The sequence below is a fragment of the Gopherus evgoodei genome, chromosome 3, assembly GCF_007399415.2.
Source record: "Gopherus evgoodei ecotype Sinaloan lineage chromosome 3, rGopEvg1_v1.p, whole genome shotgun sequence".
In the NCBI taxonomy this organism is placed as follows: Eukaryota; Metazoa; Chordata; order Testudines; family Testudinidae; genus Gopherus; species Gopherus evgoodei.
This window is the reverse complement of record NC_044324.1, coordinates 68,958,402-68,982,913: the sequence shown is the minus strand read 5'-3', so window position 1 is coordinate 68,982,913 and position 24,512 is coordinate 68,958,402. Positions and strand designations below refer to the sequence as shown.

Below are 24,512 nucleotides of genomic sequence, written 5' to 3'. Positions count from 1 at the left end.
CCGACCCCAGCACTTTCTCATTCATTGCTGAACCTGGCAATAAGCATTTGACAAAAGCCGTTGGCAGGGCCCACCGTTGGCAGCTCTCCCATTGCACGCAGAGCTCAGCCCCTTAGCCCAGCAGAAGCGGGGCAAGGCCCCTAGAGCCAAGCAGTGACCAGCAAAGGTCGCTGGGGGCCCGGCTGGGCTTGTGGCGCTCCCGCGCTGCGGTGTCCAAACTAGCGTCGTGCCGCCCGGCCTCGTTCACGAGGCAGAGCTGATCCGTGCCCGCTCCCGGTGGCCGGGGACGGCTCGAGAGTGCCCTGAGCGGGGCGAGCGGCGACATCCCGAGGTGCAGCTTGGGGGAGCTGAGTCCCCCCCGCCCCATGACGTGTTGGCGTCTGTCTCTGCACAGGACAAGAGTCGTTTTCGTAACGCACCGCAACAGCCCACAGTGACGGCAGCAAGAAGCCCGCCGCTACGTCACGCGACGCCTCCCCGCCGAGCGTCGTCCATCCCAACCGGGGCGGTGGAGATTGCGCATGCGTGGGCAATCTCACTCGCGCTCTCTCTTTTCGCATGCGCCTTCAGGGAACGGGCAGGAAACCCCGCCTACGCCGGAAGAGTGGAGCTTATCGTCATCGATTATGCGCCCCAGATCCAAACAAGCCCCTGCCTCGTCTACTGCGGCGGCGCATGCGCAGGTTGAGCGGAAGACGGTGTCCCGGTCACCCAGTTAGGGGAGCTGGTGACGTTTGTTTGTTGTTAGTGGCTCCGTGGGTGCGGAACTGTCCCCTTCCTCGCGCGCAGGCGCAGTTCTCTCCCCTTCCTCACTGGCCCGAGCGGAGGCGGCCTCGGTTCCCGAGCGGGGCGCTGGCTGCTTCCCCTCCTCGGCGGCCCCATGGCGGTGAACTACAACGCGAAGGAGGAGGCGGACGGGCACCCGTCGGGAGTGGGGGCCTCCGGCGGGGCGGGGAAGAGCCGCAAGCCGGATAACACAGCATTCAAGCAGCAGCGCCTGCCGGCCTGGCAGCCCATCCTGACCGCGGGCACCGTGCTGCCCGCCTTTTTCATCATCGGCCTCATCTTCATCCCCATCGGCATCGGCATCTTCGTCACCTCCAACAACATCCGCGAGTACGAGGTGAGGGTCGGGCCGGGGAGCGGGCTGTCAGGGGCTGGGGGACCGGCGCTGCTCTCCCTGCCCGGGTGGGGGTGGCGGTTAGCCAGGAGGGGGAGCGTCTTTGCCCTGGGAGGGGAACTCTCTCCCGTGGTGGTTACCGGCTCTGGGCTCTCCCGGCCGCGGAGGATGACGGGGCTGCCGGCTCCTGTTCTCAGCTGGTGTCGGAGCTCTCGCCTCGCCCCCCTCGTCTCGGTGAAACCCTGGCAGAGGGTGAGCTGGGGCGATTTTGAGTGCAGGAAATGTTCGGAAAAGGGAGCTGGGCTTGCTAAAGCCAGGCAGACCACTTCTGGGAAATACCCTGTACAGTACTGGCCTGGGGTGGAGGCGTGTGGAGTTAATAGCTCTCTGCCTTCCATAATTTATCACATTATGCTTGAGGTTACAAATGCCACTCTAAAACACAGAGAGAAAAGTCCCCAGGCTGGGTAATAACTGGAAGACCCACTGTTCCTCATGGAGCATCTATTTCTCAGACCACGGTCAGATGAGGTAGGTTTTATAGGTAGCATAATAGTCTAGCAGCCTGCAGGATTAAAGGGGTTCTGCTGTTCCATTGGACATTGCCAGATCCTTCTTGTCTCTTCATGCTGTTGTGGTCAATGTGGTTTTGGAGATGAAGAAATCACTTCTGTAGGAAATGACTGTGTTTCTCAATTTGGTCAAATGTTAACATTCTGTTTTTAATTACTTGTTTATTTCTTGCATTGACTAATGGAGGTTGAAAGAACACAGAGTGGTAGACTCAAAATACTGAAGATGACCTTGCCTACTACCCTGAACATCCTTCCTTGATACTGATTTCTCTAGCTCACTGGTCTCCAACTTTTTTACACCTAAGATCACTTCTTGAATTTAAGAGCAACCCAGAATCTATCCCTCCCCTTCCCCCTGAGGCTCCACCCCCCATCCCCTATCACTCACTCTCCCCCACCCTCACTCACTTTCACCAGCCTGGGGCAGGGGATTGGGGTTCGGGGGGGGAGGCAGGCTCTGGGCTGGGGCCGAGGAGTTCACAGTATGGGAGGGGCTCCGGGCTGAGCTGGGGGCACAAGATTGGGGTGCAGGAGGGAGTGAAGGGTGAAAGTTCTGGGAGGGAGTTTGGGTGCAGGAGGGGGCTCTGGGCTGGGGCAGAATGTTGGAGTGTAGGAGGGCTATGGGGTGCTGGCTCTGAGAGGGGGCTCAGGCCTGGGGGTTGGCGTGAAGCCTCCTGCTGAGCGTCACTTACCTTGGTCAGCTCCTAGTCATCAGCACAGCAAGGTTAAGGCAGGCTCCCTGCCTGCTCTGGCCCAACGCCCCCGTGGGTGGGGGCACATGGCTTGGCTTGCTGCCCCTCTCTGCAGGCAGCACTCCCGCAGCTCCCATTGGCTATTCTCGGCCAATGGGAGCTCCAGGGTCAGTGCTTGCAGACAGGAGCAGTGCTCAGAGACCCCATCTCCTCCTCCCGCGTGGGGCTGCACTGGCAGCTTCCAGGAGTGGCGTGGGAACAAACCAGGCAGGGAGCCTGCCTTAGCGGCAGCCCCACTACACCGCTGGAGATCGCGATCAACTGGGAGAGTCTGTAGGATCGACCAGTCGATCGCGATTGACAGGTTGGTGACCGCTGCTCTAACCTGATCAGCATACATTTCAACACTAGGACATTGATTTCACTAAAAAAAAAAGGTGGCTTTTTGCCACATGTTTACTCACACATGGTAAATCCCAGTGTGGACAAGGCAAATATAGTTTAATGCTAATAGCAGGCTGAGGTAAACATCTGTAACATGTTAAAAGTCGTGTTTATTTAGTGATTATAAAAAACACATTTTTTCGTAGCATGCATGCTCCCTAGAAGCCTTACATGTCAGAAATTTAGCAGTAAATGCACCAAAGGTGTGTGCTCTTCAGTTTGCATTTTCCAGTGATATTGTAGTATAAATATCAGGCAATGCTTTGCATTTGGTACACCGCTACCTCGATATAACACCACCTGTTATATCCAAATTTGGATATAACGCAGTTAAGCAGTGCTCTGGGGGGCGAGGGAGCTGCGCACTCTGGTGGATCAAAGCAAGTTCAATATAACATGGTTTCACCTATAACGCGGTAAGATTTTTTGGCTCCCAAGGACCGCGTTATAGCAAGGTAAAGGTGTACTTAGCTACAGTTTTCATATAAACCCTTAAGCTTTGGCTTTACAACTCTTAAAAAGCTCAAGCTGAAAAGTTGCACATCATCGTCAAAAACAAACTTGCCATCATTGTTAAATCTGATCAGCTCTTATCTACTCTACGTTGTGTTGACTCTAGACCCTGATCTTGCAAACACTTACATATATGCTTAACTTTACCGCTTTCAGTAGTCCCACTTAAAATAGTGGGATTACTCACAGTAATAAAGTGAAGTGCATATGTGCTGCAGACTGAGCCCCTAAAAAATACACTTTGGTGTGCAGATCAGGTCATACCAGTTATATAAAAAACAGTATTGTTCACTTCTATCTGTCAGTCAGTGGAGATAACCTCCTTGAGGAGTGAAGATGGAATAGTTGTGGAAATTATTTCATTAGCTAGATTGAAAAAGTGTCTGAGATTTTTCATTTGTATATCTTTGTTAAAACGTTAACACTACCATAATGCAATATGCAAAGAATAAACATCAGACTACTTAAAAAAATAAATGAAACCCTCAAAGGCAAGGAATTTAAAAGATAAGGTAGAAATGTACTTTATGTTCTCCCAGTACTATGTGTGCTCTTAATTGCTTTCTAAAAATATACATGCCTTTCTGCCCAGATTTGAGCCACACATTCCATCTCAAAATCAACCCTGAGCTTCTTAAAAGAACATGGTTGGATTTGATTGAGTAACTTTAAGACATTTTCTTGAAATAACGCTTAGGATGGACATGTAAACTCTAAATTTGAGTGTTCTTTTAATGATTGGAACAAGAGTAAAAAGTTGTTGTTTCTAACACATCAGCCACCATTATAGCTCATCATTTCTTTAAAGAAACAAATTTCCTTAGTTTCGTTCTAGAATAAATTATTACAACAAAAAATATTTAAATCAAAGGGCAAATTTTTCAAAACAGTATGACTGAAGTTAAGGCCTTCTATCTATATTTAGATAGCTAAATTTATGTAGTCAGATATTCAGAAAAGCTGTGCCCTCCTAGCCTCAATGAGTATGTCTGTACTGCATCTGGGAGCAAGCGCTCCAGCCCAGGTCTCATAGATTCATAGACTTTAAGGTCAGAAGGGACATTTATGATCATCTAATCTGACCTCCTGCACAATGCAGGCCACAGAATCTCACCCACCCACTCCTGTAACAAATCCCTAACCTATGTCTGAGTTATTGAAGTCCTCAAATTGTGGTTTGAAGACCTCAAGCTGCAGAGAATCCTCCTTCATAGCTGAACTGTTGTTTCAACAGTTACAGACATGACAAAACATTCAAGCTATGCACGACCTTCGTTGCCAGATCACCTTGATAAGCCCCAGTACCCGCCAGTTTGTAGATGTTTCCCCCCTTCCTTTTACCATCAACCCATCCCAGATTCAGTTTGGGGCAACATCTTGTCTGGAGGTTCCAATGTTCTTCTGCAAAACTGAATTGTCTGCACCCCATAAGAAAATGTAGGAACTCTGTGCTGTGGCATTATAGTCCATCTCACCTCTTCTGGTCTCTAGCTATTTTATTGGCAAGCATTCTTGTTTGCCTTTGTAGCAGTAGTTTGCCCTTAATATGTACTCCATTAAAGGAAGGGGATACAAAGGATTCTCTTACTGAATGACAACTAACAAGAAAAAACTCAGAGAAGCATATGTTGTCTGCCAGGAACAACAACAAAGAGAGAGAGAGGGTGAAGATATCAACCGGAGTTCTTTTGAACTTTAAAATAGCTTTAGCTAAACTGTTGATTAAAAAGAGAGCAGTAGCAGGACACAGATTTGTGTTGGTTGAGCTCATACTAGTGTGGTAAAAAAGCTGTATAAATGTTGCAGCTCAGGCTTTCTAACCTAAGAGGTTGGGTGGGCTTGAGAGCTGGAGCCACAGTGTCAAAGCAATGTCTACACAGCTATATTTATCATGCTAACAGGGGCCCTGCTAACACAAGCCTGTGAACCCAAGCTTCCAGATGCAGTGAAGAAATACTGGTGTGAGGTCACGGGTGCTTCAGTTACTTAATATCTTGAAAAATATACTGTTTTTATTTAGGTGTCTAGGACCTTGACCTAACAAACATTTGCACACGTGCTTAACATTTCCTTGCATGAGTAGTCCCGCTGATTAAAGTAAACATGCGGTTAAGGTTTTTGGGATTGGTCCTAACTATAGACTAAGAAGCTTTAATTGAAGTTCCCAGTTTTGAAAATTTTGGCCTAGTTTCTTACATTTTGTATACTATTTGCTTTTTTCAGTTGGTTGGGAATCATTCTGTTCATTTTCATTTTTGGGTTCTTATATTGAGACTAAGACCATAGTGTCTATATAAATACATAAAATGGATCTGCTAGCTGTAGAGGAATGTTCATTTAAAAATAAATAAATAAATCTGGTCCCAGTGTTTTTTTTGACAAGTTGAGGTTCAATGGCATGAGGTATACGTTGTGATGATAAAAGATTATATGCCAATGGAGATCATTCATTTATTTACCAGACTCTTTAATGATTGTCTTTTTAAAGATATATAACCAAATTTTCTTCTGCAGTCTAGCCCCCTTGTGCTGCAACAGACCTGCTGGATCCCCTTGGCATGGGTAAATCCCTAACTGGCATAAAACCATTTTAGTTGTTTTCTTGCAGTCCCTGGAATGGAATAAAGGGTGTGGCTGGAATGTGAATGTGCCATGACCATTTTTGGCTTACATATTGTCCCTTCAGAGCCATAGCTAGCTGGCATATTTTAGAGCAGCCTATATGCCACTCTGAAATAATCCAGAGCTGACAAATAGAGCCCTGCGCAGATTCAAAATTTGTACCTGCATCCAATCCGTGATCTGCAAAAATGATCTGCAGATATAAAGCGGATATCTGCAGGTTTGCAGAGCTTTAGATATAAAATTTGGATCCACATCCATCCGCGATCTGCAAAAATGGTTCGCGGATATCCGCATCCATGGACACACCTCTCTTCCCCTTACTGTGAATGATAGGCACACCTGTATAATCTAGCTCATAGAATTTTTATGAACAATGTAATTTTTTTGGTAATTACTCTGTGGTTTAAAACAAAATGAACATGTTAAGCACTTTACAGATTTGAAACAACTTCATTTTAAAGTAAAATTTAGTCAAGTAATGTCAACATTTGATATCTTTATTGCTTATTTTCCAATAAAGCCATGTTTACCAAACAGTTGAATATTCTAATACAATGGTTCTCAAACTTTTTTTTTTCACAGACCACTTGAAAATTGCTGAAAGTCCACTTAATGATCTTTCCAAATGTTGTTTGTACCGTTAGTTAACTATTGTAAAGTACTTTGGCTAAAAGCACTATATATTAAAAAAAAAAATGATTTTTTTTTTGTTCTACAAAATAAAAGCACACAACTCATATTTTAATATCAGTAGTCTTACCTTTCTGATGCAATGGATGTGCCCTCTCTCCCCTGCCGCAGCAGCCCCCAAGCTGGGGCTGGAAAGGAGGGCAGCTGCAGCCCTGGAGCTGGGGAAAGTCTCCCCTTTCTCTGGCTACTGCAGCCCTGCACATCCCAAATTTCCCCCACTCCCTCTTCTCACCCCACTGCCCCCTCCCACCTACCCTCTATACCCCCTAGAGGCCACCACATCACCTTACATGTGCATCTTCTCCAAGGTCCAGGCATCTAATTAGTGGAGCCACGCTTGCTTCTCTTGTGCACCTGGGTGGCCACACACATCTTAGAGGGAGCTATCTGCGGACCACCTGAATGGAGCTGGTGGTCCATAGGCCACAGTTTGAGAACCTTGGTTCTAATAGCTGTCTGAGTCAGTGAATAATTCCACTTCTTTCTGTACGTGAACATGTTTATTCCATAAAATTATGTATAAGTTACTGTCTCTTGTTCAAAAATAATGGTTGTATTGGTTTTTATTTATGAAGGGGGGTTTATAAGAAGGCAATTTAAGCATACTTTGTTAGTACTTATCACTCAGCTAAATGTCGAATATCAATATAGGTTTCACACTGATTTCCATCCACTTGTCATAAATAGAAATATAGAAGCTTTCCAACAGCTTTAATGTAACATAACATTACATATCCTTTACATGAGTCGCTTTTCTAGCATTTTCTGAAATTCTGTTTAGGTCACATGAACATACTTCAGAGGATGGTAGTGTGTTCATAGCAGTCCAGTTAATAAAATAAATAATTTTGTTGGATGGAAAACAAGTACATCTCTATCTCGATATAACGCTGTCCTTAGGAGCCAAAAATCTTACCGCATTATAGGTGGAACCGTGTTATATTGAACTTGCTTTGATCCACCGGAGTGCGCAGCCCTGCGCCCCCCCACCCCCCCCGAAGCACTGCTTTACCGGCATTATATCCAAATCATGTTATATCAAGGGTAGCGATGTATATGGCTAGCAAAAAGGTGTCTTTAATGTGTTACTAGTTTTTCTTGCTTTCTTTTCCTCTACCCTGGGAACAGTGCAAACAAGTGTTTGGATAAATTTAAATTATTTAGGAATCATTCAGGAATTGAAACATAACATTGAAAATTAATTCTAAAAGATACTGACAAACTGATCCGGGTCTAAAGCAATTTTTTTAAACTATCAATAATATGATGTATACAGAATGATTGTTCAATTATTTACTTTGTAGGATGAACAAAATTGACCTATAACAAGGCAGTTAAGTGTACTATCAATCATAGATGACCACAAATGAAAAAAATTATGGAGTTTGTTCTTTCTCTTTCTGCATTGTTGCTACTATCAATTACTGTTTATTATTTGTATTACCATAGAGCTAAGAGGCCCCAATCAAGAGTATGGTCCCATTGTCGGTATATGGACATGTAGAAAGAGAGAGAGTGATTTTCTGCTTCATAGAGTTTACAGTCAGTTGTTTAAAGACCTGATACTTTAAAATATAACCTGCCTGCCTTTTTAACCTTAAAATAACCAGCTTTGTTTTTTATGTAGGACTCTTTGGCTGACTAGAGAATAGAGTGGGCTCTGAGTATTAAGATCTCTGTGAAAGATACTTCACCCTAAGTTTGGTTTGTCATAGGAAAACTATCAATTGTTGACAACAGGTGTCAGTACAGTACTAGTTCAACTGCTGTTTAACTGCCTGTATATATAAGGACAGACTGGGCAGCACTGTTTCAGATCTTTATCCAAACACATTGCTGACAGAGACTGCTGAAATGGTGCTGTTTTCAAGTGAACACAGGGCCTAAAACTTGTTTATTTTTTAGATAACCCTATTTAATTCAACCTTCTTGCTGACACTCAAACCTGGTATACACTAGAAAAAGGATTGTTGATAATGGGGATCAGCAATAGGTTCAACTGCAAAAATAGACCAGACCAGGGGTCCCCAACGCGGTGCCTGCAGGCGCCATGGCGCCCGCATCCTGGCCAGCGGTGGAGCATCTGCCAAAATGCCGCCAAATTTCTGTGGCATTTCGGCGGCGACGCCTCTCGATGACACCACTTGCCGCTGACAAACGACGTCATCGAGAGGCATCGCCGCCAAATTTCAGCGGCATTTCGGCGGATGCTTCACCGCCGCCACAGTCCTTCGTCTGGCACCTGCCAGACAAAAAGGTTGGGGACCACTGGACCAGACAAAACAATGTGCAATAGCTTTTTGGAAAACCATCCAAACAGTTGGTCAAATTATCACTGTTCTGTCAGGACAGTACAAAATTCTTGTATTTACGTACTTTGTAATAAAAGTTTGTTTAAAACACCAAACAGAATGATGAGTTGACCCATGTATATATTCTCTGAGGTTTTTAACTCTTCATGTTAATGTTGTTTGAATTACATCATTTTAAAGTTAGGTAATCCATAATCAATCAAATAAACACTGATGGTATTCTCCACTATCCAGTGGTAATCTATTCTTCCTACCTTTCTTTAAAGACATGCCAACATCATTGTCTTAACATCTTATATTAAGAGCTAGCCTTTCAGAAGCAACCAGCAGCTCCCAGATTGGGGTCTGAATGCTTTTGAAAATCTTGCCTCCTCCATTTAGGTGCCTAAATGGGGAGTAACAATGTATTAAGTAAACCTCCATGAGTTGATTTGTTTTTAGCACAGACATTCTATTTTTTTTTTCCCTTCTGTGATGTGAAAAATCCGCTTGTGAAACCTTAATTCTATATGAAGTCTTCTGTGTGAGAATATGCTTTGGATTTGAGATAGAGTTGATTGAGAGCAGAGATTATGTCAGTCTGTTTGGTTTAGCAATCATGATTTATATCTTTCTCTCATTGTAACTCAGTATCCTCTTTCTCTTGCAGATTGATTACACAGGAACCGACTCTTCTAGTCCCTGCAACAAATGTTTAAATGTGTCCTGGAATAGCACACCACCTTGTACTTGCACCATTAACTTTACACTGAATCAACCCTTTGAGGTCTGTTACTTTGTGTGTGAATTGTTATCAAAATTACTCTTAATTTTATGTTCATGCCTTTTGCATTTTATCATTCCTTTTGTAAGGTATTGTACTAATTATCTTAACATCTGCTTAGTTAAGTCAAAAAACTAAATTTCTATGTTAAAGGAACATCATACTTGCCTTATTCTTAAAAATTCAATCCTGTTATGCTCTTCTCTTCATCCATCAACAAATCCTGTGTGTTGTGTCTTCTCCACAAACTACATCTAGTGCAACAGGTTTGAATCGGGTCTTAATTTATTTAGCATCACCCAGAAATGTTTAACATTAACTGGATCCTTAAGTCATGAATCCATAGATTTACTATGTGAGATTTTGACAGTCTGTACTGAACTTTTTATTAAATTCTCTTTCTGTTGCACCATTGATGGTACAATATGTAGGAGCATTTGCATAGACTGCCTGCGGATGTTTTAAATATAATTAACCAGGGTTAGATGACCTGTTGTAAAGATACAAGTGGCCAGCCTACGTTAGCACTCCCAGTCATTGATGAAACAATGTGGGTGGTAGTGCAACTAAAGCAGATTTTAACAATAAACTCAGTGTAAACAAGGCTTGCAGACTAGTTTTATGAGTCCCTAAGGGCATTCAGTTTTACAAAAGTTTGGGGGTCTTATGCTTTAAAAGAAAATTTGAGTTTCTGTGTGAATTTTAGAAACACTCTGTATAATGTAAAGATTTGGAAAATTGAGACTCCTTGAATTGTGCAATACCATGTGACCAGATGCTGCCTGACCACTCCTGTGTGGTTAGTGAGAGAGACCCAGATTAGAATACCCAATAGTCCTGTGGTTGGAGTGCTCTTCTGACAAGTGGAAGACCACTATTCAAATCCATTCTCCCCTTCAGATGGGGTGGGGAGGAATTGAGCCTGGGTCTCTCACATTCCAGTGAGTGCTGTAACTACTGGGCTAAAAGTTATAAGAAAGGTGGCTGCTGCTCCGCTGTTGTTTCATGCAAGAATGGCTTAGGCGCTAAGCCATTTGACTCCAGGAGAGAAGTTTCCCAGCTATGGATCACAAGCAGGCTTAGATGCCTCCCTGCAGCCCAGATTTAGCCAGTGAAAATCCATGAGGAGGAGGAGTGGGAGTTATGATAAACCCCTCTCATTGGCATCACCCATTGACTAGGTTAGGCAAGGAGCCACCTAGCTTGCTGGCTTGTGTGGATCACAGCTTTAGTCACCTATCTCTCCGCATTCATTGTATAGAAAGGCTAGGCTAGGCACCTAACTCAGGCTTTGTGGATTCCATTATTTCAGTGATTTTTCTAGGTGCCTAAAAGTTAGGCACAGCAGTACTCAGCATTGCTGTGCCTAAGTCCCTTTGTGGATGTGGGCCTTAGTGTTGGATACAATGAGTGTGGGAAAGCCCCTTGAACTTAGATATTGACACTAAAGAAACTTTCATTGTTGCCTCTGAATTGTTAAACAGTGAATGTAAGGTATTTCAGGATTTCTTCTTGATGACTTGTGATATGTGAGGTTAGAAGGACACAACTTGTCTTTCAGATGCCAGACTGAGTATACAATACCCGCAGTATAAAACATTTTGTTTTGATTTGTCTTCTGAGCTAATACATTATGAATATTACTGATGTAGAATAAATATAGAACATCAATATGTAAAGATTTGTCAATTTCTTGGCTGTATCAACACATTAATGTATCTTATGGATCGTTATCTTATGTATTGGTGTTATTGAATATCCTCTTTCAATCTGCCACCTTGTGTTTTGCAGACCAATGTGTTTATGTATTATGGACTGTCCAACTTCTATCAAAACCATCGTCGTTATGTGAAGTCTCGGGATGACAGCCAACTAAATGGTGATAATAGTTCTTTACTTGTAAGTAAACTTATGCTCAAATCTAATCACCAGTAATAATTAGATAACGTAAATCCATATGCTGCAGAAGCATTTTCAACGTTGAGGTGAAATAGGCACTTTTCTTTGTGCAGTAGGAGACATTGTCAAAGAATCAAAGTTATATTGGTGACTTCATATATGTTACACTTAATGGACATTATATACACCTCTATCTCATTATAACGCTGTCCTCAGGAGCCAAAAAATCTTACTGCATTATAAGATAAACCGTATTATATTGAACTTGATTTGATCCACTGCAGCACGCAGCCCCGCCACCCCCAGAGCACTGCTTTACCATGTTATATCCGAATTCGTGTTATATCGGATGGCGTTATAACGGGGTAGAGGTGTACTTCTATCTGATGGATTGTGATACAGTAGATTGATCATTGCTCACTGCAAATAAATGAATTCTGATTAACTTAGATCTGTTGTGCTTTTCAGGCAGTGAAACCAGTTTAGCTCTATTTGATCTGTTTGAAGTTTTATCTTTCACAATGAACAATGCCCAGCTAGTTAGCAGTTTTCAATGCTTAGAATTGGATACTCACATTCAGCATTCCAGTTGATTAGCTACTAGTTATCAAATATCAATACTAAAATGCATGTGTTCAAAACAGCTATGTGAAGTTTCTCATGTCCTCTTTAGGAATGCTTTATCTTCTACAGGCAGTGTGGGAACAAAAAGGATAGGGATAAATGGTCAGTTTTCACTGTGGAGAGAGGTAAATAGTGAGGTCCCCTAAGGATCTGTACAGGGACCTACGCTGTTAAACATATTCATAAATGATCTGGGAAATGAGGTTAACGGTAAGGTGGCAAAGTTTACAAATGATACAAAATTACTCAAGATAGTTAAGTCCAAAGCAGACTGCAAAGAGTTAGAAAGTGATTTCTCAAATCTGGGTGACAGGGCAACAAAATGGCAGATGAAATTCAATGTTGATTGATGCAAAGTAATGCACATTGGAAAACATATTCCCAACTATGCATACAAAATGATGGAGTCTAAATTAGCTGTTCCCACTCAAGAAAGAGATCTCGGAGTAATTGTGGATAGTTTTCTGAAAACATCTGCTCAATGTGTAGCAGCAGTCAAAAAACCTAACAATTTTAGGAACCATTAGGAAAGGCATAGATAATAAGACAGAAGATATCGTAATGCAACTATATAAATCCGTGGTACACATCTTGAATACTGTGTGCAGTTCTGGTCACCTCCTCTCAAAAAAGATATATTATAATTGGAAAAAGAACAGGGAATGGCAAAAAAGAATGAGTATGAGGAGAAATTAAAAAGAATGGGACTGTTCATCTTAGAAAAGAGATGACTAGGGCGGGGGGATATGATAGAGATCTATAAAATCATGAATGTTGTGAAAAAAGTTAATAAGAAAGTGGTATTTACCTTTCATATAATACAAGAATTAGGGGTCACCCAATGAAATTAATAAGCAGCAGGTTTAAAACAAACATAAGGAAGTACTTCTTCACACAAGGCACAGTCAACCTGTGGAACTTGTTGCCGGGGTATGTTGTGAAGGCCAAAAGTTCAAAAAAGAATTAGATAAGTTAATGGAAGATCGGTCCATCAGCGGCTAATAGCCAAGATTGTTAGCTGTTTGTGGCTCTAGCAGATACTTCACTCTCTGTTCCCTGTGACCTTTATAAAAGGGTGGGAGAGTTCCAGTAAATGGCTGTTGTGCCACTGAAGTCAATTTTATTTACTTGGATGTCTTGTCTCAAAACAGGGCGAGTTGGGGGAGGAGTTACCATTTTTACATTTTCATTTTATAGTATCTATTGGTCTTATATCAGTATATAAATATTTTACTGTTAAGTGCCTAAGTCTTTTTTCAGATTGTCTTAATGGTTTAATGGTGGAAATATGTTTTAAATATAGTTTGGTTATTCTGAAGCATTAGATCAAAAACATACAAAAATTTCACTATATAGAGCATTGATTAAAAAAAATGGTATTCTACAAAATGTATGCACTATTTGGGTTCTAAACTCTGATTTAATTTTTGTTTAGTGAGTAAAAACTATTACAATTAATATTAAAAATGATATTTTAAATAGTTTAGACTTGGCAATTCAAATTATGTTATTCAAAGGATGCAGAAAATGTAGTTTATAGTGAGATTAGTTAGCTGCAGATCTTAATTATCTCTTCTTTTCTTTTAAACATTAGCATCCCAGTAAGGAGTGTGAGCCTTACAGCACGAGTGAGAATAAACCCATTGCTCCTTGTGGAGCTATTGCCAACAGTATGTTTAACGGTATGGTAATAAAAATATTAAGACACTTCTGCAATGTGGTACACACATCAAATTGTGCTACAAATTATTTGAAATTGATGTAAAATGTTAGAGGATTTTGTCTTTAAATTAGACAAGCTTTAACTGTGCAAAGCAAATAGATTTTGTTATGCTTGAGTGCGGAAGGGGAAACATGCTAGGGGAACTGCTACTGCTTATTTTCCTTCTGAAACTGTGTTATCAGATTCATTCAATTATGAGAGCAAGGTTTGGGGATAACTTCCACATGGCACTGGCTGTTATGTTTATCTAGTACATATGTGGTACTGTATATAAAATAAAATATGGAGATCTGAGTGAAGGGTCAGAGTCTGAGGGGGAAATGTGGGCAAGCACAGCAGGGACAAAGGAGAGCAGAGGAAATTTCGGAGGAGGAAATCTAATAGATATATATGAAATGTATGGGGAATGAACAGGAAGAATCAGAAATACCATTGAATCACAGTTATGACATAATTGGTGTCACATAAACTTGGTAGGATAATTCACATGACTTGAATATTAGAGAGTATAGCTTGTTCAGGAAGAACAGGCAGGAGAAAGAAAGGAGGAAGCATTGCTTTGTATCTAAAAAATGTATACGCTTGCACTGAGTTTGACAGGGAAGTAGGAGATAGACCTGTTGCAAGTCTCTAGGTAAGGATAAAAGAGGTATAAAACAGGAGTGATGTCATGATAGGTGTTACTGTAGACTACCTAACTAGGAAGAAGAGGTGGATGAGGCTGTTTTTTAAACAACGAATAATGATAAATAAAATCCATCCAAAAACACAAAACGTGATGGGGGATTTCAACTACCCAAACATCTGTTGGGAAAATAATACAGCACAGCATAGCTTATTCAACAAGTTCTTGGAATGCATTGGTGACAATTTTTTATTATAGCGTGTGGAAAAAGCAACTGGGGAAGAGGCTATTCTAGATTTGATTCTGATAAACAGAGGAACTGTTTGGTAATCTGAAAGTGGAAGGCAGCTTGGGTGAAAATGATCATGAAATGATAGAGGTCATGATTCTGAGGAATGGTAGAAGAGAAAACAGCAGAATAAAGACAATGGGCTTCAAGAAGACAGTCTTTAGCAAACTCAGAGAATTGGTAGGTAAGCTCCCATGGGAAGCAAATTAAAGGGGCGGGGGAAGAGTTCACAAGAGTTGTCAGATTTTTAAAGAGACATTATTAAGGACACAAGAGCAAACTATCCCAATGTGTAGGAAAGAAAGGAAGTTTGGTAGGGACCATGCTGGCTTAACCAGGACATCTTCAGTGACCTGAAATTCAATAAAGAGACATACAAGAAGTGGAAACTAGGTCAAATTACAAAGGGCAAATATAAAAAAAAAAAAGCCACAAGAATTTGGTGACAAGAATAGAAAGACTGATGCACAAACCAAGATTAACCTAGTCAGGAATATAAAGGGTAACAAATACATGGGAAGCAAGAGGAATACCAAGGGCCCAGTAGGCCCATTACTTAACGAGGAGGGAAAGACAAAAACAAGAAATTGCAGCAATGGTGGAAGTGTTAAATGCCTTTTATGTTTGTTTTTGGTGAAAACAAACAGCGATAGGATGACTTACATAGTGAACATCAGTGTAAATGGCGTAGGATCTGAGACTAACATAGGAAAAGAACAAGTTAATTACATAGACAAGCTAGATGTCATCAAATTGGCAAGACATGATTAAATATATCCTAGAATAGATAAAGAACTAACTGAAGAGATCTCTGAGCCATTAGCAATTTGACTTAGTAGTCATCAATGGCTCACCTGCATGGATCTGTCCTGGGTCTGGTTTTATGGAATATCCTCATAAATTATTTAGATTATTACATAGAAAGTACACATATGAAGTTTGTGGATGATACCAAAATGAGAATGGTTGGAAGCCCTTTCGGGGACAGAATTAGAATTCAGGTTGATCTTGACAAAATGGAGAAATGTTGTTAAATTAATTAGGATGAAATTCAAGAAGGATGAATGCGAAGTACTACGCTTAGGAAGGAATAATCAGTTGCACAAATACAAAATGAGAAATGACTGTCTAGGAAAGAATATTGCAGAAAAGGATCTGGGGGTTGTAGTGCATCACAAATTAAATGAATCAACAATTTAAATCTCTTGCCAAAAGAGTGAACATCATGCTGGGATGTATTAGCAGAAGTGTTATAAGCAAGACACAAAAAGTAATTCTGACACTCTATTCAGCATTGATAAGGCTTCAACTAGAGAATTGTGTCCAGTTCTGGACACCATGCTTCAGGAAAGATGTGGACAAACTGAAGGAAGTCCAGAGAAGAGCAACAAAAATGATTAAAGGTCTAGAAAACATAACTTATAAGGAAAATTTTTAAAAAATAGGGTTAGTTTAGTCTGGAGAAGAGAAGACTTTGACGGAGGGGAAACGTAACTGTCTTTAAGTATGTAAAAGGTGTTTTAAGAAGAGGTGAGAAGTTGTTCTCCTTAACCACTGAGAACAGGATAAGAAGTAATGGGCTTAAATTGCAGTAAGGGAGATTTAAGTTAGACATTAGGAAAAACTTAACTATAAGGGTAGGTAAGCACTGGAACAAATTGCTTAGGGAGGCTGTGGAATCTCTGTCATTGGAGGTTTTTAAGAACAAGTTAGACAAACACCTGTCAGGGATGGTTTAGATGATAATACTTAGTGCTGCCTCAGTGCTGTGGACTTGAAGACCTATCAAGGTCCCTTTTAGTCCTACATTGTTATGATTCTATGTTATATTGTGTCCTATGAAACAATTCATTTATTCTGATAGTCATGGCTATAAATGCTGCCTTCTCTAGTTTTTGTGGAAATATCAAATAATCCTGAACAGATTAAACTAGAGTCAATTGAAGGTTTTTCTACCCCTTCTCTAACATGAATTTCTCATATTAGATACATTGGAATTGTTTCGCATTGATAATGAAACAAGGATCCCTATTACTTTGAATAAAAAAGGTATTGCTTGGTGGACAGATAAAAATGTTAAGTTCAGGAATCCTTCTGGAAATACAAATAATTTGACAGCACTTTTCCAAGGTAAGATCTTAAAATTTTAAATTGAATAACAAAATACTGAAAACATGTGAAATGCATTTTAATTAAAAGCTATTGTTACTGATTTTTTTTTTCGAGTACAAGCACTGTAGTGGGCATTCTAATATCACTATGCTGTCGTTCTGCTGAGAATACCAAGCTCAACACTTTTTTTGCCATGCAGAGAGATATATGATTGTCTGAAAATGACAGAAACTATGTGTGTTTCTATTTTACTGTAGTATTTTTATTAATGATTTAAAATCAGTACAGTCATTGAAAGAAACTGATATTTTGAAATGCTGGAATTAGAACATGTTATAATTCCCTGCCTATCTTTCAGAAAGTCTAGAAAATGTCTTAAGTAAAAGTTAGTGGTTTGTCAAGCAAAACATAAATGTCATAAACATACCCTCTGGCAACTGTATTAATTCCTTCTATTGATGTATAATTGGCCAAAACCAAAATTACCTTTTGAATGCCAGTATCTGGAATTGCACACACACTTCAGAGTCTTAGAAAAAAGTTCTTAAATGCACACCAGTATCTAAATCTGCAAGATATACCTCTTGTCTAAATATTTCTAGTTATTTGAATTCTTTAATTTTAGGCACAACAAAACCTGTGAACTGGCCCAAACCAGTGTATATGCTGGATTCCGAAGCAGACAACAATGGGTTCATCAATGAAGACTTTATTGTGTGGATGCGTACTGCAGCATTGCCTACATTTCGTAAACTCTATCGCCTGATTGAGAGAAAAAATAACTTGCAGCCTACCTTACAAGCTGGCAAGTACTCTTTGGACATCACATACAGTATCCTTTATTGAAACTTTAAAAACTGCTAATATCACCCGGAATATTTGAATGTATGTATTTATAGCTTTCAGAATTTGTCAGTATTTCAGTTCTGAGAACGTGTGATATGAAACTTTTTGTTTTGAGATGAATTCAGAGAAGCTAATGCGAAGGATGTTGTTTGTGAATAACTAATATCCTTTTTGTGCTTTATTTTATTAGCTACATAGCAGAACCACATAGCACGTCTACTGTAAATTAATGAAATTATCAGCCCAGTTTACTACTTGTGCAAAGAAGACTGCTCTGGTAATTGGTTTGAAGAAGGCAACATAGTATCTGTAATGGAGGTAACCAGTTTGATATTGTAAAAAGTGCCCAAATGAATCACTACAGAAAAACCTGGCATTTATCAGACACATGGAAACTTTCTGGTCTAAACATTTCACATTTTTTATTTGTCCTCAAATGAGAACTGGTCCTTAGACTGTTTTGTAGGCTTTTGAGTTGGTTTTTGCTGTGAAAACTTGAAGCTCTGAGGATGTTGAGATGTGCAGAGACTTCTCGATGAGTTTTGTCAAACATCCTGAGTTTTTAAACTTCATAAACTTTAAATAATTTTGGGTCAGGAAGAATGTAGGATATGTTTGTGGAGTCTGCAAGCTGTTTAAACCAATTAACTTTGATTCCAGAAAATTAGAATCTTCTGACACACTACAGTGTAATCTCTTTAGTTTAATTTACGAGTTTTCAGTTCCTGGTCAAGAAATTCAGATGCATGCTGCTGCACAGATTTCAGGATATACAGTTGCAACCTGATCCATAAGATATGTAAATCCATCTTCTGGCAACCTTAGTCCTGGCATTTCTTAATTTTTGAGTGCTTGACTTTGTAACGTTAGTCATTTACTTCTACTAGTTTTTTGTACAGAATGTAGTGGCAGTAATGTGCTAAGTCCTTTAGACAGGTATAAAGACAATCATGCAGTCTAATGCGTCACTGAGGAGAGAACGATAGTGCCTTTTGAGGAGATGGCGGAGGCATGGCAATGCAAGCGATGGATTCCAGGTACAGGGCTTGCATGGTAAACTCAGAGACGAAGCTGGAGGACCCTTAGGGCTTGTCTTCACTGCAGAGTTAACTTGGGCTTGTACTTAGATTTTGTCGCTAACCTAGTTCATAACAGGGCTAGAAATCTGTGTGTATAGTCAGGATGCTTTCAGCCCTGGCTAGCTGCCCTGTCTGGGGCTATAGGCTGAAGCCAAAGTGCTGTTTATGCATGGTCTGATAACCAGTTCACTTTGCAGTGTGGGCACAGGCAAATCAGCTCAGGAACTACTAGTCTGCCATTGTCTTCCCACAGTCCTCCACCAGGCTGTGTATTTTTGCTCTCTGTCTCTTCTGCATTTCCTGGTGCTAAGAGGCCAAGACAAGCTCCTCACGTAGCTCCAAGAATATGGCCTTCCTCATGTGGAAATTCTGGGCTTTCTGCTCCTCATCCCAGATCTCCATGACAGTATAGTCCCATCACTCCGCTTGTGGTTCTACTCCAGAAGCATTAGGTTGTGGGGATTCCACAGTGTTTGAAACCTCATCAATTATCTCCACTACTCCATGTCTGCATTCAGCCTTTTTGATCTCCTTAGCAAGGCACAGTGCTGCATTCTCAGGGTTACAAGCTGCTGCCAGAATGCCCCCTACCAATGTCATGCCTGCATCTGCTTCCTGTTTCCAGAATGAGAGTTGCATTAATGCCAAGTGCAGATGTGTTGGATCCAGGCCATGCTACAAGTTAGAATGGAGGATGTAGTCCGAAATCTACAGGTGCCTAGAAAGGACGGACAGGTCCTTCCACAAAACACTGTGGAAATAGTTCACAGAGCCATGCAGCACTAAACAATAGGATATTACCCCAGAAGTCTTAATGCTTCACATATGAGAGTACAGCTCCCAAGTGGACACAGGCCAATGGATGTACTCAGTATAGTTGTGTGCTGTTGCCTTTTATGGCTGTGCTACATCTATGCTGATAATCATGTCCAGATCCCGTCATCTCAGTTACTTCTACAGTGAAGACATACTGAAAAGGGGAGAAGTAAAGCAGGCGGTTTGGGTGTAGTGAAGAGAGAAGGAAAGACAATGTGTAAAGAATAGGAAATAGGTGGGAGCCTTGAACATGAAGGACCGTCTCCCCCCACTTCATAGATACTAGGGCTGGAAGAGACCTCAGGAGGTCATTTAGTCCAACCCCCCGCTCAAAGCAGGACCAATCCCCAACTAAATCATCCCAGCCAGGGCTTTGTCAAGTCGGGCCTTAAAAACCTCTAAGGAAGGAGATTCCACCACCTCCCTAGGTAACCCATTCCATGCTTCACCACCCTCTTAGTGAAAAAGTTTTTCCTAATATCCAACCTGAACCTCCCTCACTGCAACTTGAGACCATTACTCCTTGTTCTGTCATCTGCTACCACTGAGAACAGTCTAGATCCATCCTCTTTGGAATCTCCTTTCAGGTAGTTGAAAGCAGCTATCAAATCCCCCTCATTCTTCTCTTTTGCAGACTAAACAATCCCAGTTTCCTCAGCCTCTCATAAGTCATGTGCTCCAGCCCCCTAATCATTTTTGTTGCCCTCTGCTGGACTCTTTCCAATTTTTCCACCTCCTTGTAGCGTGGGGCCCAAAACTGTACACAGTACTCCAGATGAGGCCTCACCAATGTCGAATAGAGGGGAATGATCACGTCTGTCGATCTGCTGGCAATGCCCCCACTTCTACAGCCCAAAATGCCATTAGCCTTCTTGGCAACAAGGGCACACTGTCGACTCATATCCAGCTTCTCGTCCACTGTAAGCCCAAGGTCCTTCTCTGCAGAACGGCTGCCTAGCCATTTGGTCCTTAGTCTGTAGCAGTGCATAGGATTCTTCCAGCCTAAGTGCAGGACGCTGCACTCATCCTTGTTGAACCTCATCAGATTTCTTTTGGCCCAATCCTCTAATTTGTCTAGATCCCTCTGTATCCTATTCCTACCCTCCAGCGTATCTACCACTCCTCTGAGTTTAGTGTCATCTGCAAACTTGCTGAGGGTACAGTCCACGCCATCCTCCAGATCATTAATCATAAAGAGAAATTCACTTGATGGTTAAAGAGCCTGCCAAGGCAAAGAGCCTCACTGCTTACCAGTATAGCAATTCTGTTCCATTCAGGCTCTTAAGCCATGCTCCTCACTGTAGTATCTATCTGCCATTTTAGTAACCTGGCACTCTTAATTCTCCTATCACTCAAAGCTAAATCTGAGAACCTGAGAAATCGTTGGGAATATAGGAAGAAAGGACCTTTCCCCAGTGACCTACAGCATAGCCTACTGCCTCCTTTTAATGAAAGAGGAGGCAAGCTTCAGCATCCCCAATTTGCAGAACAGGTTGACAAATGAAGTTAGCAGGTGACGGAGCTAGGATATAAACAGTTCGCAAAAGCCGCAGGGAGAGAGAGGGGAGGCAATTACGCTCTGAGGAAGCACCAGCCAGCTCAGAGTCTTAGGAACATCAATGGAAGTGGAAGCTTTCTTACCTCCTAGTATGGAGACAAACCGCTCCAGCAAATACAGAATCTGTTTAATGTACATCAGGTTTTTTGCCTTCAGACATGTAAACTGTAGTCATTGGAGCTATGACAGTTTACACCAGCTGAGGATCTGCCCCAGGACATGCTTAAAATTGACCTGCAAGGTGAATGAAAGCCAGTGAAGGGGTTTAATGAGATACATGTGGTCAGAGCAGCAGGTAAAGTAGATGACAGATTGAAGGTTAGGTGAGAATCCAAAATACCAGACAGGAGGAAGGTTGCAGAAGTTGATATTAAAAATTTAGCAGGGTCCATACAAGAGTTCTTAATCATTTGTGTGACTAGCAGCTGTGTACTGGTCAGTGAGAGAGCCTTATTGTTGTCTTTCGTTTTGCTGCACAGTAGTGGAGAGTACATGAAAACTGAGAATTAAAATTAGGTCACTAAGGAAATCAGATATTGGGGAAGAGGGTATGATACATTCTGTTACCAACTGAAATGATCTCACGTTTTAATATGCCAGCCATACTTATAATTAAATGACTGAATTTAGGATGAATTTTCCTATACGTTCTTCAGATTACCCTGTGCACAGTTTCGATGGACGGAAACGGATGATCCTGAGCACCATATCATGGATGGGAGGCAAAAATCCATTTCTGGGAATCGCTTACATCACTGTGGGGTCCATATGCTTCTTTCTAGGAGTTGTGCTGCTAGTCATTCATCACAAATACGGAAATCGAAACACTAGTGCGGACATTCCCAATTAATCTTGCATTCTGAAAACAAATGTACTGCATGTGCATCAAGGCCAGTCCAGAGTGGGCCCAGTTTTTGATAGCTTAATCTGCTTATATTGCTTCTGAAGCTGGGTGCGAAACTCTTTCTCTAAAGCCTTTCTTCCCCTTGCTGTGGATTGACTTTTGAAAATGACGGGTATTTAATTAGCTATACTGATTGTATCTATGTTGACTGCATAAATGGTTTTCTGATGTTGGCCTCTTCCTAGGCAGGCTATGTGATGCATATAGCCCCTGTTCCCTTAATGCATCTGCTGCTTGTTTCTGTGCTTTGTAATATATCCATATGATACTGTATGTATAGGTTGTGTGGAGAAGGGAGGCAGTTTTAGGATATAGTATAACTTGTTAACCATTCACAATGTCAGTGCTATTAAAAGGAAAAATAAGAAGTCTTTAGTGTTTGTTCATGTCACTGTATTGTGTGCATAGACTTTATGTTCCTTTCTGAGATGTTTAATATATAAAAGTTGTAAAATATTTCCTGTGTAAGTGTGTTACACATTAAATCTTCATAAAGTGCTGTTACAAATTCACATAACTCTCTGTATTTTAGATATCAGATGTGCCTGGCATGGGAACTAACATCCCCTGAAAATGTCAGGAGATCTGTCAACTGACTGTATGGGTGAATTTCCAAGTCTAGTTTCCACTTGAAAACAGTTGTTGAGATAAAAAAGCAGCTTTGTTCTAAATATTTCTTTTGCTTGAAGTTATATTTAGAACAGTTTACCCATTGTACTTGTGATCTTGCTCTTTGTGAGCAGCTTGAAGTTATTAATCAAGAAAAAATGAAGAAGTTCTTTCCAATCATTAATCTGGGTGGAATAACTATCTTGCTGGTGGAGGAACTTCCTTGTCCTGCTCTAGTTAAAAACAGGGCTTAGATGTTCAGAGCAGGCTTTGTTGTAGTAAATCAAATGTAATATTCGTTTCCCTCGTTATTTGGAAAAAATAAAACTGAAATTTACTTTTGAAGGTAAGTGTTCAAATCCTAAACTGAAAGAATTCATAGTTATTGAAATGACTGTCCCTTTTCTTTTTACATAGAGTAAGCTTGACGTGAAAGTCATTTAAAGTCTGTTACAGGTAGTGTATGCTGTTCCCTCAAATCTCAATATTAAAACCGGTTTCATTTTTGTTGGTTCATTCAAAGTTAACTGTAAATTGTAAGCTACTGCATTCTAGTAATTTTAGATGATGCACATTATACATTGCAATTTAAATGGCAGGGGTTACTTTACATGTAACTGTCTTGATAAAGTATCTGAATATTCAATATTGAATAAATGCTGCAAATGATTTATGATGAAACTTTTGTCCTTAAACTTATTTTCACCTGGATGAATATGTATTGTATTCTGCTGAATGAGATGTACAGTTTCAATGCAATTTAGCCAAGTTTTAGTATTTCTGAAATCATATACACTTGTGGCAAAAACTTTGTTCATATTTTAGTAGCTTAACTTGTAGTCTGTTTCTGAAATATACTGTATTAGTATATCAGTTTTGAGAAGATCTCTGACCTTTTTTTTTTTACTGAATTGCTTGTTTCCTTATGTAGTATTTCAAGTTCGCAGTGAAAATAGTTCCTTTGTATACCATGTGAAATGAGGCAAAAGTTAAACCAATGATATAGATAATTTGTTCACTGATAAAATAAATTTTAGTTGGTATGTTATGTAGTTGACTGCACGATAGAATGTGGCAGTGCAACACATGATGATTTTATGTCCAAAAGAACAGTTTAAGATTTTTTGAAAGTGTTGAAGTTTCATAATGTCATTGTCCTACAGAATTGAGGTATACAGCTTTGATTAATGTCTCCACACAGCATAATAGAAAAGCTGCACAAAAGATGTTAGGTTAAAAAAATCACTTTAAACTATAGAGTAGTTGCAAGATCTTATTCATTGAACTAGTAAGGGAACTTCTCTCAATTACTGGTTATTTAAATATTTTTGTTTTTATAAATGTTTTTTGGCTGTTATTTGTCAGCTCAATAAAGGTAAACGGAATATATTTTGCTGTGTTCATAATCAATATTTTAAATGTAAGGAACTTCCTCTTGAATTACATGCAACAACTGAAATGCCATTTCAGGTGAAAACCTGATTCTAGCAATAGGTAAATATCACCTTTTGACTAGCTTGAGAACGGTATTTTTCCTAGGACAATGTGTTTCCTCTGGTGTGCAGAATATGTAACTTCATTCCCTAATCTTGCTGTTAGTCATGACTGTCTCTCCTCCCCCAGCATTCCCCTGCTGAATGCTTGTCCCTCTTTGGAGGTCATCTTAATTACGTGGATCAGCTGAGGTACTTTTT

At 40.7% G+C, this 24,512-nt stretch overlaps 1 protein-coding gene across 1 annotated transcript; it reads left to right on the top strand.

Annotated features, from left to right (window-relative positions):
* The first annotated feature begins 650 nt into the window (after nt 1-650).
* On the top strand, nt 651-24,207 carry TMEM30A (transmembrane protein 30A). Its single transcript, XM_030555781.1, has 7 exons — nt 651-1,123; nt 9,621-9,737; nt 11,526-11,633; nt 13,852-13,939; nt 16,881-17,024; nt 17,632-17,838; nt 21,962-24,207. Exons 1-7 carry the CDS (start codon nt 881-883, stop codon nt 22,153-22,155), a joined length of 1,101 nt encoding a protein of 366 aa, XP_030411641.1. The 5' UTR covers nt 651-880; the 3' UTR covers nt 22,156-24,207.
* Nucleotides 24,208-24,512: the final 305 nt, after the last annotated feature.